At 46.9% G+C, this 17,687-nt stretch overlaps 1 protein-coding gene across 1 annotated transcript; it reads right to left on the reverse strand.

Annotated features, from left to right (window-relative positions):
* Positions 1–5,695: 5,695 nt before the first annotated feature.
* On the reverse strand, positions 5,696–7,466 carry LOC119283869 (tropinone reductase homolog At2g29370-like; the record flags this gene model as incomplete). The annotated part of the gene is made up of 4 exons (XM_037563237.1): positions 5,696–5,860; positions 6,700–6,806; positions 6,919–7,135; positions 7,230–7,466. Coding segments are annotated over 4 exons (726 nt in total), but the record flags the coding sequence as incomplete, so codon positions are not given.
* Between the last annotated feature and the right edge of the window lie 10,221 nt (positions 7,467–17,687).

The following is a 17,687-nucleotide window of genomic DNA, read 5'->3' on the forward strand; positions in this document are numbered from 1 at the left end:
AGATTGTCCGGTGCCTCTGGATGGATAGAGGTCACCGGCACAGGCGTCTTGCCCCTTTTGGAAAGAGGCCGCCTTCCCGAGTCTGGAACCACTGGGGGTTCCGGCGCGGTGTTCGGCTGAGGGCCGAACTCGGAGCCCTCGGGAGCCTTGCTCCCTCTGCTCCCGGAGTCCGGAAGGTCACCTTGAGGCGCCTCCGGGACTGTCTCCCCTCGACCCGGTGCCTCTTGAGACAATACCTCGGCGTTGTCCGTAGGGCAAGGGGAGGTGGCGGTCGGAAGTGGATCGCTATCCATATCCGACGAGCGCAGGGAGCCATCCGACGATACGTCGATACGGGCTCGTGGCGCTCTGCATAGTCATAATTCGGCGTTAGGAGAGGCAGTGTGACAAAGGTATGCTATGAGTTACTCTGTCATCCGAATACTTTCGACTTCGCCAGGGGCTTGCCCTGAGCAGCCACTCATCTTCACCTTCGGCGGCGGTGGTGGAGTGGTCCGGAAGGAGAGTCCTTTCTTTCTTGGACCCTTCGGCACCCCCGGTTGGGGCGGCCTTCCTTTTCTTGTCTCCCCTGACTGGAGGGGGAGCATCTTCATCTTTGTCCTCGTCTTCAGGGGAGGAGTGCGTCGCGGAGTTATCGGACGATGAGTCCGATAACACCTGGCGTCGGGAACTCTTTCGGGTTCCCTTGGCCTTCTTGGTCTTCTCCGGCACCTTGTAAGGAGCCGGAGTCAGCATCTCCGTCAGGAGAGCATCCGCAGTGTCTTCGGGCAGAGGGGCCGGACAGTTAATCTGCCCCGACGTCTCCACTCAGTCCTGTCAAAGGCATGGAGCTCAGACCCCGCACATGGTTAAGCTAGGGGAAATAAATATCCTACCGGATGTATAGAACTCACAAAATGCGCTTGGCGCTTGGCGCTTAGCCCGCGGTCCTCGATGAGGAAGGGAGGGACCTCGGCGCCCTTGAACAGCACCTTCCAGACGTCCTTGTGTGTCGTGTCAAAGAGCTCGCTCAGAGTCTGGTGCTGGGCCGGGTCGAACTCCCACAAGTTGAAGTCCCGTTGTTGGCACGGGAGGATCCGGCAGATGAGCATGACCTGGACTATGTTGACAAGCTTGAGCTTCTTGCTGGCCATATTCCGGATACATTCTGGAGTCCGTCCAGCTCTACCGACGAACCCCAGGACAGGCCCTTCTCTTTCCAGGAGGTGAGCCGCGTGGGGATTCCGGATCGAAACTTGGGGGCACCCACCCATTTGGTGTCGCGTGGCTCGGTAGTGTAGAACCACGCCGATTGCCACCCCTTTATGGTCTCCACGAAGGAGCCTTCGAGCCATATAACATTGGGCATCTTGCCCACCATGGCTCCGCCGCATTCTACTTGTTGGCCTCCCACCACCTTTGGCTTGATATTGAAGGTCTTTAACCACAGGCCGAAGTGGGGCCGGATGCGAAGGAAAGCCTCACACATGACGTTGAACGCTGAAATTTTGAGGATGAAGTTAGGGGCCAGATCATGCAAGTCCAGCCCGTAGTAGAACATGAGACCACGGATGAATGGATGGAGGGGACACCCCAGTCCACGGAGGAAGTGGTGGAGGAAGACTACCCTCTCGTGAGGTTCAGGGTAGGAATGATCTGCCCCGCGACAGGCAGCCGATGCGTGATGTTCGCGGCTAAGTATCCGTCTCCGCGCAGGTTCTTGATGTGTCCCTCCGTAACGGAGGAAGCCATCCATTTGCCTCCCGCTCCGGACATGATTGGAGAAGGTTGAGGGGAAGGATGTGGACTTGGGCGTTGGAGCTCAAGTGCGCAAGAATGGGTAAGCGAGGAGGAAGAAGGCGAGGGTAGAAAAGGTGAGACCTTGTCTCTTTATAAGGGCGGACTAAACTATGCACCTTCATTAGCCTGGTAAAACTCGCTTATCCACCAAGCGCCATAATTGATGGCGCAGTTGGGTTACCCACGTCCGTATTGATGAGAATCCCGTAATAAGGGGAACACGATCTCTGCTTTGACAAGACGTGTCAAGAAACTGCCTCGCGTTATGTGCGGGGCTAGTTAAAGAAAAACGGTTCAAATAATCGCCGAGCCATGGCATGATGTCATGTTGCCTAAACGTGTCATCAGATTAGATTTTTGGAAATATTATTCTCTCTATGATGGTATTAGGAACTTAATTTGCATGGTCGGACACTATCCTTTATTTGAACTCTTCTGTGGTATATCCGGAGGAGGAACCCGCCTTGCAATGCCGAAGACAACACTGAGCGCCGGACTCATCGTCATTGAAGCCTGGTTCAGGGGCTACTGAGGGAGTCCTGGATTACGGGGTCTCCGGACAGCTAGACTATATCCTTTGGCCGGACTGTTGGACTATGAAGATACAAGATTGAAGACTTCGTCCCGTGTCCGGATGGGACTCTACTTGGCGTTGAAGGCAAGCTAGGCAATACGGATATGTATATCTCCTCCTTTGTAACCGACCTTGTGTAACCCTAGCCCCCTCCGGTGTCTATATAAACCGGAGGGTTTAGTCCGTAGGACAACATACAATCATACCATAGGCTACCTTCTAGGGTTTAGCCTCTCCGATCTCGTGGTAGATCAACTATTGTAATACCCATATCATCAAGAATAAATCAAGCAGGACGTAGGGTTTTACCTCCATCAAGAGGGCTCGAACCTGGGTAATACATCGTGTCCCCTACCTCCTGTTACCATCCGCCTTAGACGCACAGTTCGGGACCCCCTACCTGAGATCCGCCGGTTTTGACACCGACACTCGGCCTCAGCTAGATCAAGAGGACGAGGGACGTCACTGAGCTGAATGTGTGCAGATCACGGAGGTGCCGTGCGTTCGGTACTTGATCGGTTGGATCGCGAAGACGTTCGACTACATCAACCGCGTTACTGAACACTTCTGCTTTTGGTCTACGAGGGTACGTAGACACACTCTCCCCTCTCGTTGCTATGCATCTCCTAGATAGATCTTGAGTGATAGTAGGAATTTTTTTGAAATACTGTGTTCCCCAACAATTTCGATATGGACTACCATACTGAGGAAAATGAGTCAATCGACACTCTAAAATACGTCTATCTAGTATTTCATGTAAAGATTAAAATAGAAGGGCCCCCGCTTCGCCCTTCTCTGGTGACACGGGGGAAACCCTACTCACCGTCACCACTAGCCACCCCTTCTCCCCCTTGCCATAGCCGGAGGGACTGCCGGCGAAGCCCGCACACGTTCCAGGGATGGCGGCGGTGGGGCGATTCGAAGGCACTTTGCGATGATGCAAATACGAAGTAATGTTGACATCATGATATGGAAGAACAGTTGGAGTCGACACGACAATAATACATGGGAGCTTGTGGATCTTCTCAACAATTAAAAAACCATGGATCTCAAGTGAGAATTTAAGATCAAGAAAGATGCCGAAGGGTCCGTGAAGCACAAAGCGAGGCTAGTAGCCAAAGAGTACGTGCATGATGAAGGTGTGAACTTTGTAATGTTCGTTCCCATTGCAAAGATGCAATCGGTGAGATTACTCATAACCCTCGCAGATCATGAACTATGGCAGATACATAACACGGATGTAAAATCGACATTTTTTGACGGAGAGTTAGAAGGCGAGGTTTACGTGAACCAGCCACCGGGATTCATCAAAGAGGGAGAAGAGAAAAAGGTACTGAAGCTACACAAAGTCTTGTACGGGATACGGCAAGGCCCACGGGCATGAATGACCGGTCTTTGATTTCTCTTATATTTTGGAAAGCCCCACTAGAGCATGCAATGTACCAACAAGGTGAAGGGAAGGATCATCTACTAGTTGGCCCTTATGTCGACGACCTATTAATTAGTGGAGCAGATGAAGAGGTGATTGTAAAGTTCAAGCTACAAATGAAGAAGCTTTTCAAGATGGATGGCCCTAGTCTTTTGAGTTAATACGTTGGGATAGAGGTACATCAAAAGTCGGAGGGGATCACACTATGGCAAGACATACGCTTTGGATTGGTAGTGTCAAAAGGATGCAGAACATCTATAACATTTCTTCCCATATTCATGAGACTTTCACTCTGCTGTTGCATTAGTCAAGTTTAATTTCATTACATATGTGTGCATGTATCAGTTTTCATATTTAAAGTGATATGTTTAATAATTATGAGAAAATTTGCCAAATTAGCTGGGCACAAAACAGAGGCATCCGGAAGTAGGACAAACGTCAATGATATTATTGGCGTCGTATCTCAAATGGAATGGCACTCATGGATGCAATTGAACCAAGCTACTATTGTATGCCTACCTATGGCATCGTAGTTTTATCTCTCTATTGCCACTGTTGGCTTTTGCTCGGTTATGTTCCTGCTCATATTACTGAACTTAATGTTAGCTAATTAGCTTTTGTAATCATATGCCCGTGCTGAACTGGATGTTGTCTTGCTTCCGGGATGGGTTAGCTTTTATAATCTCATGACCGTGTTGAACTCGATGATGTTATTCTTTTGGTACAGTGTGAATGTTTATTCTTACCCTTAAACCTGATAATCGATTGTCCTGTTACATGTGCTTAATTTGCCTTCATACTAATACATCATGCCGTTTGATCTTCCACAACTTGACCAGATCATTGGGACCGGCACCCTCGCACCAAGGCGCGTTGCCGATTTAGTTTTTATTAAAGGGGATAACATGGGCTTCTGCACCCTGCCTTCTACATACACAGGACAAGATAGATAAAAAAACCTTTTTATGTTTATTTCTTAAACTGATTTGTAAGGTCTTCTGAATTCCTCCAGTATCCAAGTCAGACCTGCAATATTCATATTGAACTGTTCAATAGTAGTTACAAAATTATCACCACATATACACACGTATAGGGATGAAAATGGAGTGGAAACTTTCCGTTTTTCCGGAGGAAAAATGGAAACGGAGAGGAAATATCAAAACGGAAACGGAAATTTACAAAACGGAAGTGGAAATGGAATTTTTTATGCGGAAGCGGAAACAAAAACGGAATGGTGTTTTCCGGTGGAACATGCATGGAAATGGAACTTTCCGTTCTCGTGAATATGGAATTTTTGTTTTTACTATAGACCTATAGCTACTTTGTAGCCCAACCACCAAAGAGAACACAATGACACAATTAGTAGAATGGATCTAAGGCCGAACTTCTACTACCACACATGTACTCAGCTTGACCATATACGCAATTGTCCCGTACAACTACAATACTACGCTAAGTTGCTAACATAATGATATTATTTTGTAGCCATGTTAACAACTCATTGAATTTGTTTGTTTTTGTGTGTATTTCTGTATGATTCAAGGGGTTTTTAAATTCGGATCAATGCCTATTTCTGTTTCCGTATCCACTTTGTATTTGCTTTGTGTCCGTTTCCGCTAGTATCTATTTCCGTATTCATTTCCGGGGTTTCTGTATTCGTTTCTGCTTCTGCAAAAAAAATGTGAAAACAAATATGATAGCACTCAGTTCCGTCCGTTTCCGCTCCGTTTTCATCCCTACACACGTACACGTATATGTACACACATACATACATGTACTGTACATGATGGCAGTTATTGTTACTCCTAGTTGGCATCATTCATTTACTAATGTTTGTTTACTCCCAACACACCTACTACTTATTCGCCAAGTAATTAGTTAACAACTTATGCAGTGGCGGTGATGACGACTAATTAAGCACTAATGGTCCGACCACCGTCGACGCAGATGACCTGCCCGGTGATGAAGGAAGCCGCCGGCATGCACAGAAATGCCACCGCGGAGGCGATCTCAGCTGGCTTGCCACTCCGCCGCAACGGGGTTTTGGAGTGCTCCTGTTCCAGGTACTCCGTATCCATCTGCCAAATATATCCACAAATAATATCCACAAATTTGTTAATGGTTAGTCCGTGTGTATAGCATTTTTGGCCAAATATATCCATAAATAACATCCGTGATGTCCAAATCCTTGTCCCTCCTCGTGCAAAGTGAACTCGTTACTTCCGCATAGAAAAGTGAACGCATTACTTTGTTTTTAGGATAAAGTGAACTTAGTATCTCACCAAAAACTTACCAGGCCTAGTTAAAAATTACTGTGGTGCTCGTTTATAAACAAGAAAACATTTGCTACTCCATTAGGCTATACAGTACTCTCTCCATCCTAGATTACCTGTCTTATATTTGTCTAAATACAAATACATCTAACACTAGATACCGAGTAGGGCGTTTTGGTGCCCAGGCTCATCTGCACCCGGTTAGAAAAAAATTCATAAAAAATTCAAAACAAATTCAAAAAATTCCAAATAAAACTTGTATGGTAGACAATTTGATGCGTGAGGCCCGCCCCATATTTCAAGTCATTTGGACATATGAGAAGCTCTCAGCAAAAAAGACAAATCGGACCAAAACAGTACATGAACAGTAAACATTTTTACAGACCCCCAATTTGTCTTTTTTGCTGAGAGCTGCTCATATGTCCAAATGACTTGAAATTTGGAGCGGGCCTCACGCATCAAAATGTCTATCACACAAATTTTATTTGGAATTTTTTGAATTTTTCTAGTATTTGTTTTGATTTTTTTCGTCGGCGCGGGTGCAGATGAGCTCAGGTGCAGAAATGGATTTTCGCTAGATACCTCTGTATCTAGAGAAATCTAAGGCAGGTAATTTGGAACAGAGGTAGTACTATGTTGCTTACGTCTTTAATCATATCGGTTGTGATAAATCCTGGGGCGACACCGTTCACACGGATCTTGTCAGGGGCCCACTCGGTGGCCAAACTCCTCGTCAGTTGGTTCATTGCACCTACATACATGATGTAATAACATTTTTAAACTTGAAGCTGATCTAGTTTCACAAAATTTGACTTAAACTGAAACTAATATGAGATTTATCTTGAAATGGAGTGAGCACGTACCTTTTGTGATAGCATAGACGGTGGAGCCAACGAAGCCGATGGAGCCTCCAATGGAGGACATGTTGATGATGCTGCCTCCTCCGGCGCGCACGAGAAGAGGGCGCGCGAGCTGGCTGAGATGGAAGCTCGACTCCAGGTTGGTAGCCATCACCTTGGAGTACTCCTCCGCGGTGCACTCCGCGGTGGGCTTCACCAGCAGCTGCCCCGCGTTGTTCACCTACGTACATACATATACATACTCCCGATCGCTAGGCGCTAGCAATCCAGAAGACACACAAAATCCACAGTCTACAGACACATATAGAACTCACTAGTATGTCGAGCTTGCCGTCGAAGGTCTGCCGGACGGCGTCCATGAGCCTCTCCCTCTCGGCGCGCACAGAGACGTCGCAGGCGGAGGCGGTGACATGCAGGCCCTTCTCCTCCCACCGCCGTCGGCACTCCTCCAGCTCCGCCGCGTTCCGGGAGCAGGCATGCACCCTCGCACCGAACCCGGCGAGCTCCTCCACGATGGCGTACCCTATCCCTTTGCTGCCGGTCAAATTTATAGTTATGAAATGTAGTTTAATATTGGTAAATTCGTTATGAAAGGCGATATTTTTTAATATAAATTTGATCAAACTTTGCAAAGTTTGACTTGACATAAATCTAATATGCGAAGTATAAATGACCGGAGGGAGTACTGACTAGTTTTGCAGGACGAATATTTTAGCACCTTCAAGGATTGAAATGTCATTTAAAATTCTTGAGAAGGTGTTTCTTAATGGTTTATGCGACCCCCCCCCCCCCAAATCCAAATTAATTGATATTCTCAAAGATATTTCAAAGCAGTGTACAAGATAATTTTTGTGAAACCTTCTCAATTTTTTACCGCAGTCTGCCAGTCTCTAGATGTCATATGAGTGCACCATGCCAAGTTTCATATTTTCAGACTTTGTTTTCATCTTTTGGAATTAAAAAATAATAAGTCCATGTTCTTAGTCGAGTCTTGACACCCTCAAGTTTGTTATTTATTGTATAAAGTCTAAATATAGACTCAAAAACACAAATGTAATTTTTCGACCCAACTTTTTCATGCACTTGCAGTTCAAATGCCTAGAAATGCATTTAATCGTAGCTAATGAATCCCCCCAAAATGCCATTTTTAGCACATTTAACTCAGTTGTCCACATACACGCATCCCTATGAACGCACGCATACACACCGTACTCCTATGAGCACCTCCGAGATACTGAGCCGAGACAACAACTCACAAAGTCACCACATGCACATTCATAGTGGACGGGAGCGTCTCCTCCCACTGAATGAACATGACATGAAAGCCTAAATAAATTCTGAAAAATGCGAGCACGAGTGCATAGTCTCGGACTTGAACACTGATGGGTTGTTTCCATCACAAGAAACCTAACCATCTCAACTAGGCTCAGTTTACAGAATGCCAAATTTTGACTTAGAGCATGTAGTACCGTATCTTGAGTGTGGAAGATTATTAAAGTCCAATGGATGAAACAACAGTCGTATCGCCTTCAAACCTGACTCTTGGTGTCTCTCTAAACCATGTTTCTTCCTCGAAGATGGTTTAAATTCTAGGCAGTGTACGCCACAAATTCTATAATACCTTCTCAAAATTTTTACCACCGTCTCTAGATGTCATATGAGGGTACCATGTTTACAGGACTTTGTTACCACTTTTAGAAATTAAAGAAAACCAGTAAACTCCATGTTCGAGATAGAGTCTTGGCACCCTCATGTTTGATACTTATTTTTTTTGTATAAGGCCTAAACATAGACTCAAGAGCACAAATATGATTTTGCAATCTAATTTTGCCAAAATTTTCATGCACCTGCAGCCCGATTTTTTTTTAGATTAGCCAGCTGCTAGCCTTGTTGATTAATTTTTTCTTGATCCAGTTTAATGCATGCATGACCTTCCAGGATGTTTGGGTGCATCACCGGGATTTAGTGTATGTTAAAAACACCTGATGCTACCTTCATCTTAAACTAGCTAGCCTGTAAAAGCATTCCCTCAAAAAAAAAAGCAAGCTTGTAACAGCAGTGCCGATCAGAAGACAAACAAACAACAAATGATCTTGAACGTTAGAGTACAATGCGATCAATGCTGCTACATATGCATGAACATAAAATGATAGAAAAAATACCCACTGCTACCTCAACACACTAGCTAGTTACAAAGTGTATGTCCAAATATACATGAGCAGTGCGAACGAGCAACTACTAGCTAATGAAGCCCTAAAAGGCTTGTACCGGACGCACTTCCGGGTTCCGCGAGAAAAAAAAGGTCGGCATTGGAAGCATGCTCGGGTCAGGGGAGGCGAGGAAACTCAGGCAAGAGAACATGGGGCCTATGCGCGGCGGCGCTGTCGGTTTCAGAACCATCGCCGTTTTGTCGTCGTCCTCCTGGTCCTCCTTGTCGCCCATCCAGCTCACGGCGGTAGCTTGTGCCGGGCAAGGCTTCTTGTGCGTGTCCAAGCGATCAGCGGTGGTCGCGCGGCTGGGCGGCAGCCGCTTGTTGCTATCCCACCTCCCTCCGGGGCTCGTGCTGCTTGGTCGGCTTGACGACGACGAAGACGAGGACGTGCGGCTGCTGCCGGAGAACTGCTTGTTTATGTCCCAACACTCGCAGGATGAGGCTCGGCCGGGACTTGAGCTGCTGCAGCACGACGAGGCTGGGCCGCTGGGGTAGTGGGCTTCTTGTCCTTCTTGTGCGCATCCCATTCCCACCTCTCAACGGAGTTGGCACGGCCGGGCATGGGGTTGGGCTTGGAGGCGAAGGAAGCCGGCAGGATGATGAGGCACGGCTTCATCTGCGGGGTCGGGAGAAGACCGGGGAGAAGGGACGCGGCGGCTTTGGCCACTGCTCGCTCAACGGAAAACATCGGTGATCTCTCTTGGCGCTTTGACTTTGAGAGCTGGCGCCTTGGCCGGAGAAGGAACAGACGATCTGATGGTTGGACGAGGGATGTAGTCTACATCCCTATGTAGTTGGGAAGACGGTGTTCGACGGCCAGTCGGCCACGTACGAGACTACATTTCGAATTAGGAGTGCGCTAGCAAGCTAGATGAATGAGATGCCACACGTACGTACGAACGGACAATCCGGCCAGCAGCGGGGTTGAATTGACACGTAGGTACGCCCAAATTAATTCAGACGCTGCGCGTGCACGTACACACTTCTAGTCCTTTTTCTTTTCTTTTTCAAATCAATCAATAATTTCATTGATCTTTTTCTTTAGGGTTATATATAAGTTTAAGGAAAAGCTAACCGGGGACCGTAAAAATCTGACGATTCCCGGCGAACGCCCCGATCACCGTCGCTTTCTGCTGAATCTTGGAGCAGCAGCTGGCCCACGTCATCCTATTAGACCCGTTCGCTGGGACGAAGCTTCTTGCGAAACATTAACACCCCTTTGCGAAACATTAACCATCCATCCCCTTAGGCCTCCTTTGGTTTAGGCCTCCTTTGGTTTAGGCCTCCTTTTGTGATTCAGCGTATACCTCTTCGGCGCGCTACTAATGCTTTTGTTCAAATGGTCTGGTTACTTGCAGTTTCGGCGGCCGCTTAGCCGCCCCAGGGAGAGAGACGCCATCACCTTCATCATCACCCAACTTCGCGCGATGGCTCTCCGGATGGCTCCGCCGCTTCCCCCTCCACCGCCTGAGCCGGATTAGCTCTCCTTCGTCATCGACGCCGCCGCCGCTTGTTGTCTGTGCGTTCCTTGTGGTTGTGTTGGGCTTGTTGTGCTGTGCCCACAGCTGAACCTATGTTGTGTGTTGTGTTCCGTGCGTTTGTGTTGGATCTTCGCGCGGTGGCGTTGGGTGTGTGTGTGTGTGTTTTGGTTGATACCTTGTGGACTTTGTGCTCGGTGGTTGCTTTATTTATAAAGCAGAGCGAAAGCCTTTTTCGGTTAGGCCTCCTTTTGTTTGGAGGAATTTTATAGGATTTCCATACGATAGGATTTTTATAGAAAAAAAATCATTTAGAGCTCTTTGGTTTGTATGAATGAAATTCTATTTCTATGGAGGAATTCTTCCTATCCTCCACATTTCATAGGAAAATAAACATTAGCCTAGACTTAATAAAAAAATCCTATGATGTGAATCAAAGGGCATTTCCTTTCCTATTCCTACTCATAGGATTTGAGATACATGTCATCTCATTTCTTATGACTTTCCTATTCCTATGATTTTTCTACCCTATTCCTACGTTGATTTGCTAGACTGGCCCGGCTCCCACCACTAGCGTCGCGGTCTCACTCTCTTCATCGACGATGCCGGTGGTTAGTGACAGTCCAATTTGTCATAGTGCGCGAGGTAGAGTGGCTCGATCCCCAGATTGAAGACGCCGGCGACGTCCCCTTCACCAAGGTGTGGGAGGAGGGCAAGTAGGTGGACAAGAATGGATCGGGCACGACACAACCATGGCCGTGCAACAAAATTCATGGGTGTGAGGCGAGCTTAGGTAAGTTGGTGATGGCAAGCTGCGACAAAGGAGGGAGTGGAAGGAGGTGGGCTACGACAGCTTCAGCACCACGGGCGCTGTTGAGATTTGGGTGTGGCTGTGGCGAAAGGGGCTTCGTCGACCGTAGTGGTGGCGGCGGCGGGCGCAGGCACGGATTGGCGCTCGTTGCCGATGAGCAACGGCCCAGACCAGTGGCCTACTGGCGTGTGCGGGATGAGAGGGGGTTGGCGCCGACGATACCCTTCTGTCTCAGGATTAGGCTCGTCTTCCTTTGCCCCTCAAGTCAGGCCGCCGCTCGTCGCGTTTGTCCCATGAATTGCACATTGCATAGCTCTCAAAACATCAGTCTGCAATTTCGGTCGAGTCATGGTGATCTTGTAATGCTAATTTTACTATAGTATCAATTACTCTTATGAAAAGGATAGAGCAGGTGGTATGGTTTTTCTGCCAGTGTAATGTGCCCTCTTAATCTCCTTTTGAGGGATGCAACTATACTGTTGTCATTTCTGTGCATACTTTCTGTCAGATTATTTGTTGTTTGATCATGTTTTGTGCTGTGGTAGATGATTCACTTATGATTGTTGTGCTGTCTTGCACAAATGTGATAGGTTTTGCCATGGCACATTTCTTTCATTTTTTTAGGCTGGCGGTTTTGTGGTATTGTTATGTAGCACATGGCAAGTTAGTACTAATTTCCATGGAAATTTTACAGATTTTGTTCTCAAAATACCGTGGCAATTCTTTGTATACTCGACAACATCTCTCTCCAATCAATCAAATTGACCGTGCTCAATAAACTTGCATGTGTAGCATTCTTATAGATACCATTCTTATTTATTAAATAGACTTGGCGAGTATGGTAAGATGCCAATGGTGTCGTGTGATACGGCGACGCCGTGAGAAGCAGCGAGGCACGGCCAAAGATGAAGCGTGACACACATCAGGTTGAGCCGATGAACTGGTGAGTGGGTGAACTGTTGAGTCGCTTAGTTTATTGACGTGGCCGTGCATGCATGAGTTAGGTGATACGGCTGGGTGATTCGAGCAAGTTGATTAGTACATCGGCAATGCTACACCTACGAAAAGCATGCTATGGGGTTTACGTAAAGGCTTAAGTGGAAGGTTATGGTTGGATAAAATCAAGGAAAGGGGCCCCACCCCGTTGAATCAGGGGGGCGGTGGAGATATTAACGTGGAAGGTTACGTAAGTACATGCATAACAATAACTGGTGGAGGTTGCATTTCACACGTTCTGGACGTGTGCATAGGAACTGGATTTCAGGCAGTTCAGGTGATAGGCTTGTTAGCTGTGTGTGTGTGTGTGTGTGTGAGTAAATGAAAGAGGCCGTGTGGGCTGAGAGCAAGATGTAGCGAATATGTTCACCAAGAAGAAGAGCATGTGGGAAAAGCTTTGTGCTCCTTCTTGATACATGTGTGGGTGTGTGTTCTTTGAGTTTCCATTGTGTGTGTTCTTGAGAGAAACCAAGAAAGAAGGGAGTTGTGATGTAGAAGAAGAGCAATGTTACATATTGTCTCTCCTTTCCCTTCGTCTCTCGTCCCAAGGAAAGGCGGATAGGGTTTCTGCCTCCTTTTGAAGGCGCCGCTGATTTTCCACTTCTTCCGTGGCCTTAGGGCCCTTGCCGGCGGGAGGGCTTCATTTTTATATGCTTCTTCAACTTTTCTTAGGGTTTGGGTCCTACTCAACAAGAAGAGATGGTGATGGCTCCGTGAAGATGGAATAAGGTTCTCCCCGCCTAGCCCCTGTTTTGATGGTGTGTCTAGCATCATTGAAGGTCGTGTGGAGGTGTGTCTCCGGTGGATCTCACGGGATTCGGTCGGTCGTTGTCTTTGGTGGATCTGCTTGGATCAAGTCTTTTTTTGTCTTTGTTCATGTGTCTTCTGGTTGGATCTCTCATATCTAAACTTCTCTTCATCGGTGGTGGTTGCTGCTCTGGTGCGTTGGTCCTATGGGGTCTTAGCACGACGACTTCCCGACTGTCTACTACAACAAGTAGTGCCCGACTCTGGCGAGGAAGGGGTCATGATGGCGGCGCGCCTTTGGCTCGCTTCAGTGCTTGTTGTCATCTATAGGTGGTCAATGAATCTAGGTGTAATTTTTATTATTTCTGGTGTCCGTTGTACTGCCATGATTGAAGATGAATGCATCAAAAGTTTCCCGCGAGAAAAAAAGAAGAAGAGCAGTGTTGCGAGAGGTGGCGCCAACACCGACCATGGGGAGATTCCCAAATTGGTCGTTGGATGCGCTGTTTCCACTCAGACTATACAATACAATAAAACGGCCTCATGCTGTATGAACCTCTGGTGATTTTTTTTCACCTGATATTTTCTCATGTGATAATGGTGCTAGCCAATAGGTAAACAAATCAGAAGGGAGTAATGCATGTAGGGAAGATAATCACAGAGATTGCAGGGAAGTAAAGACCGAGCATGTCACTCATGAGGCTCTCAACCCTGCTCATCGACAAGAGTTGCTGCCACTGGAATGATGAGCCAAGAGGTAAAGAGCTGAGAGAGGATGGGCGTTAGGGCATGTACATCAGTTTAGACGCATGTTGTCTGTAACAACCGTCCACGTCACTTGTAGACAGCAGTAAAAACACATCATACAATAGACCGTTCTTTCTTACTGTCTGTAACACCCTGAAATTAGTAAATATTTTAATTAGCTACGAAGTTAAATCCCATCCACCTCTGTCCGACCCCACCGCTCCTACTCCCAACAAAAGGTGCAGTTGCCTTTTTTACCAACGCACTCCATACAATGCTAGAAAGGTTGTCTGTAGCGTGCGATCTTCAGATCGTCGTTAATTCTACCGACGGGCTCTTTCTCTCTTCACAACTTCTCTCCCCCACGTCATCTACAATCCTAGTTGTAACCCCTTATAGACAGCTGAGTGTACATCGTTGTACATGCCCTTACACGTGTGGTAAGGTGGCAAGAGAGGATGGGGGTCGCATGCGTGGTGAGGAAACTACAATCTAGCTGGGAGCAGGCGGGGTGGGATGGAGGCCGCTGAATCTAGGGATAGGGATGTTTCTCTCTCTTTCTCTTTTAGACCTGTCATAGTGGGAGTAACATACCTAGTAACATGCATCCTTCCGAAATGCCAATGAGGCATTTAGTGACATGATATAGTATTAAATGAGGAAAGAGACGATGTTCGTAACATATTATGTTATCATCATATAGCGCTTTCTATTGAAAAACAAGCCTACAAACTAATAAATAAAGTCATCTTTGATACTACTTATATGATATTTTTTGCACTATGAAGGTAGTAACATAAAATACTGTTATATGTGTGTGACACTAGTCTAACTTACAACCCACTATGACCAGCCTTAGCGACGAAGAAAGTGAGCAGCACACATGGGTCCACATGCAGTGAGAACAACACATTGCCAAATAAAAAATAACACAACACTGTAGCATACATTCACATACAGTTTTTTAGGGGTGACGTTTACGGACAGATGTGGCACCATCTGCCCGCGCCGATGGAAATCACTGGATCCCACAGATAGAAATCGAGAAGGGGGGGGGGGGTCCTAGGGGAGACCAATTTTGGCGCCGCCGCACAATTTCTGCTGACGTGGCTAGTGCGATCGGGTGCCATGTGTTTCGCCCTCGTTGGATTGAATTAGCACCTTTAAATGTGTGGTGGAGTTGGGAGGTGGCATGTGTATGTCCTTGCATGTAATTTAACTTTGTTCACTCTCTCATCTTAATGGAAGTACATACAATAGTCTTACATGTTCTTCAAAAAAGGCTATTAGTTCCTGTTTTGGTCTCTGTATTTAACGCTTGTGTATTGTCGTTTCGAACCAGTTAATTTCATTTATAATTTGCTCTTAATATTCCCAATTTCCCATCAGGTCTTTTTCGGTATCTTTGTGCTGTAAAACTAGCTTGTGACAACAATTTTTATGTAGTAAACAGTGCTGATCAGAAATTAATTACTCCCTTCATCCCAAAATGTAAGACTTTTTTGACACTATGATAGTATCAAAAAACGTCTTAAATTCTGGGACGGAGGGAGTAGTTCTTACTTCTTTTGAAAGGTTTTAGTGTGTGCTGAGAACACCTGACGCTACCTTCGTCTTAAACTAGCTTTGTTACTAATAGTTGCTGATCGGAATACAAACAAACAGGAAATGTTCGTGAACTTTAGAGTATAATGCGATCAATGTGCTGCTACGTACACACTAGCTACAAACTGTATGTCCAGGCCCGGCCCTGAGGGAGGGCGAACGGGGCGGCCGCCCCGGGCCCCCGCTGCCAGAGGGGCCCCAAAATGCGGAAGTTCATGTATTGTCTTTGATTTCCTTTTTTCTATGATTTCCTTCCATAATATGTGATTTCTTTCTTTAATCTACGATCCTATTAAATAGGGGCACTGTTTACTCATAATTTCCTTCCTTACCAGCGAAGCTGTGATTAGGAAACACGTAGCAGTTATTGTATGCGACTATTTAGGGGTAGTTATGAATAAAAATCTCCTAATTTCTTTCCTTCCACGAGACTACTAGCCTACAACCATGCGAACAGCGGCCAAAAGCGAGTAAACGGATCGGCCCTTGCGTGGCGATTGATATTCATCTCCTGTGTGTGCATGGCGCCACCGCCTAGAGTTATAGCAGGCCTGAGTCGGAGGAGTACATGACTGCCGGAGATAACCACGCCGTCGTCTCCCGTGCAATCATGCTAACTCTCCGGAGACAAGTTACAAAGACCCGCAAAAAAATGTATAGAAGTTACAAAGAACAGAAGGTATGTCTCTGAAATCTATTTATACATGTAGACTATCCCCTATAAGATTTTAGCATGATGATTAATCAAAATTTATAAATCATTATCATCATTGACTCTTCACTGTGGCAACTGCCCGCTGATAATTGTTTTATTAGATAGTTCTTATACATAGGTATGATTAGGGTTATTAATTTTTTAGTTCGGCAACATGCTTATAATTGAAATGGAGGAATAAGACAAGAGGCTTTACATATCAAAGCAGTGATCATGGGCATTTAAATCATCTGCTAGTCTTGCCGATGGACCCACTTGTAGATTGTGATAAAAAAATTAGGTTAGTCTCAATTGGATATATTAGTAAAGAAAACAACTTATACGAGAAAAAACTATATTTTGTTTGGCTGAAAATTCAACATATTTTTTCTATGTTTATGTTAAGGCTTTTGGGATTAGCACCTAGTTTCGCCCGGGGCCCCCGAAATCTCAGGACCGGCCCTATGTATGTCGAGTATAAATAGCAGTGCGACCGAGCAACTAGTAGTAGCTAAAAATGTAACCCTAGAAGGCTTGTACGGGAAGCACTCCCGTGTTCCGCGAGCGAAAGAAGGGCGGCATTGGAAGCATGCTGGGGTCAGGCGAGGCGAGGAAGCTCGAGCCAGAGAACATGGGGCCTATGCACGGCGATGTCGGTTTCAGAACCATCGCCGTAGTGTCGTCCTCCTTGTGGTCCTGCTTGTCGCTCGTCCAGCTCTCTCGGCGGCAGCTTGTGCCGGGCTAGGCTTCTTGTGCGTGTCCCAGTGATCAGCGGAGGACGTGCGGCTGGGCGGTGTGGCCCCGCCGGAGCTCGTGCTGCTTCGCTGGCTTGACAACGATGATGATGAGGACGTGCGGCTGCCGCTGGACAACTGCTTGTTTATGTCCCAACACTCGCAGGAGGAGGCGCGCCCTGGACTTGAGCTGCTGGAGCACGACGAGGCTGGGCTCCGGGGCTTCTTGTCCTTCCTGTGCGCGTCCCACCTCTCGACAGAGTCGGCGCGGCCGGGCTTGGTCTTGGAGGCGAACGAAGCCGGCAGGATGATGAGGCAGGGCTTCGTCGGCGGGGTCGGGAGAAGACCCGGGAGAAGCGACGCGGCGGCTTTGGCCATTGCTCGCTCAACGGAATACATTGGTGATCTCTCTTGATCCAAGAAACACCAAGCGCTTTGTCTTTGTGAAAGAGGAGGCGCCTTGGCCGGAGAAGGAAATCTGATGGTACGATGGATGGAGTTGGGTGGGTGCGTGCGTGCTATATATAGATTACAGCTCCTCCGCTATGGGACGCAGAGTCGGGCTGCAAGAGACATCTCCCGCAGTGACTACAGCTCCATTTCGAATTACGGCTAGGACCGTGTTCGACTGCTAGTCGGCCACGTAGGAGAGAGACTACATTTCGGATTAGCAGTGCGCTAGCTAGATGAATGAGTTACGTCATCGTATCAAGAGTACTTTTTGCGAATCAGCAATCCTTTTTTTTGG

This window comes from Triticum dicoccoides, chromosome 4A (genome assembly GCF_002162155.2).
Source record: "Triticum dicoccoides isolate Atlit2015 ecotype Zavitan chromosome 4A, WEW_v2.0, whole genome shotgun sequence".
Taxonomy (NCBI): domain Eukaryota; kingdom Viridiplantae; phylum Streptophyta; class Magnoliopsida; order Poales; family Poaceae; genus Triticum; species Triticum dicoccoides.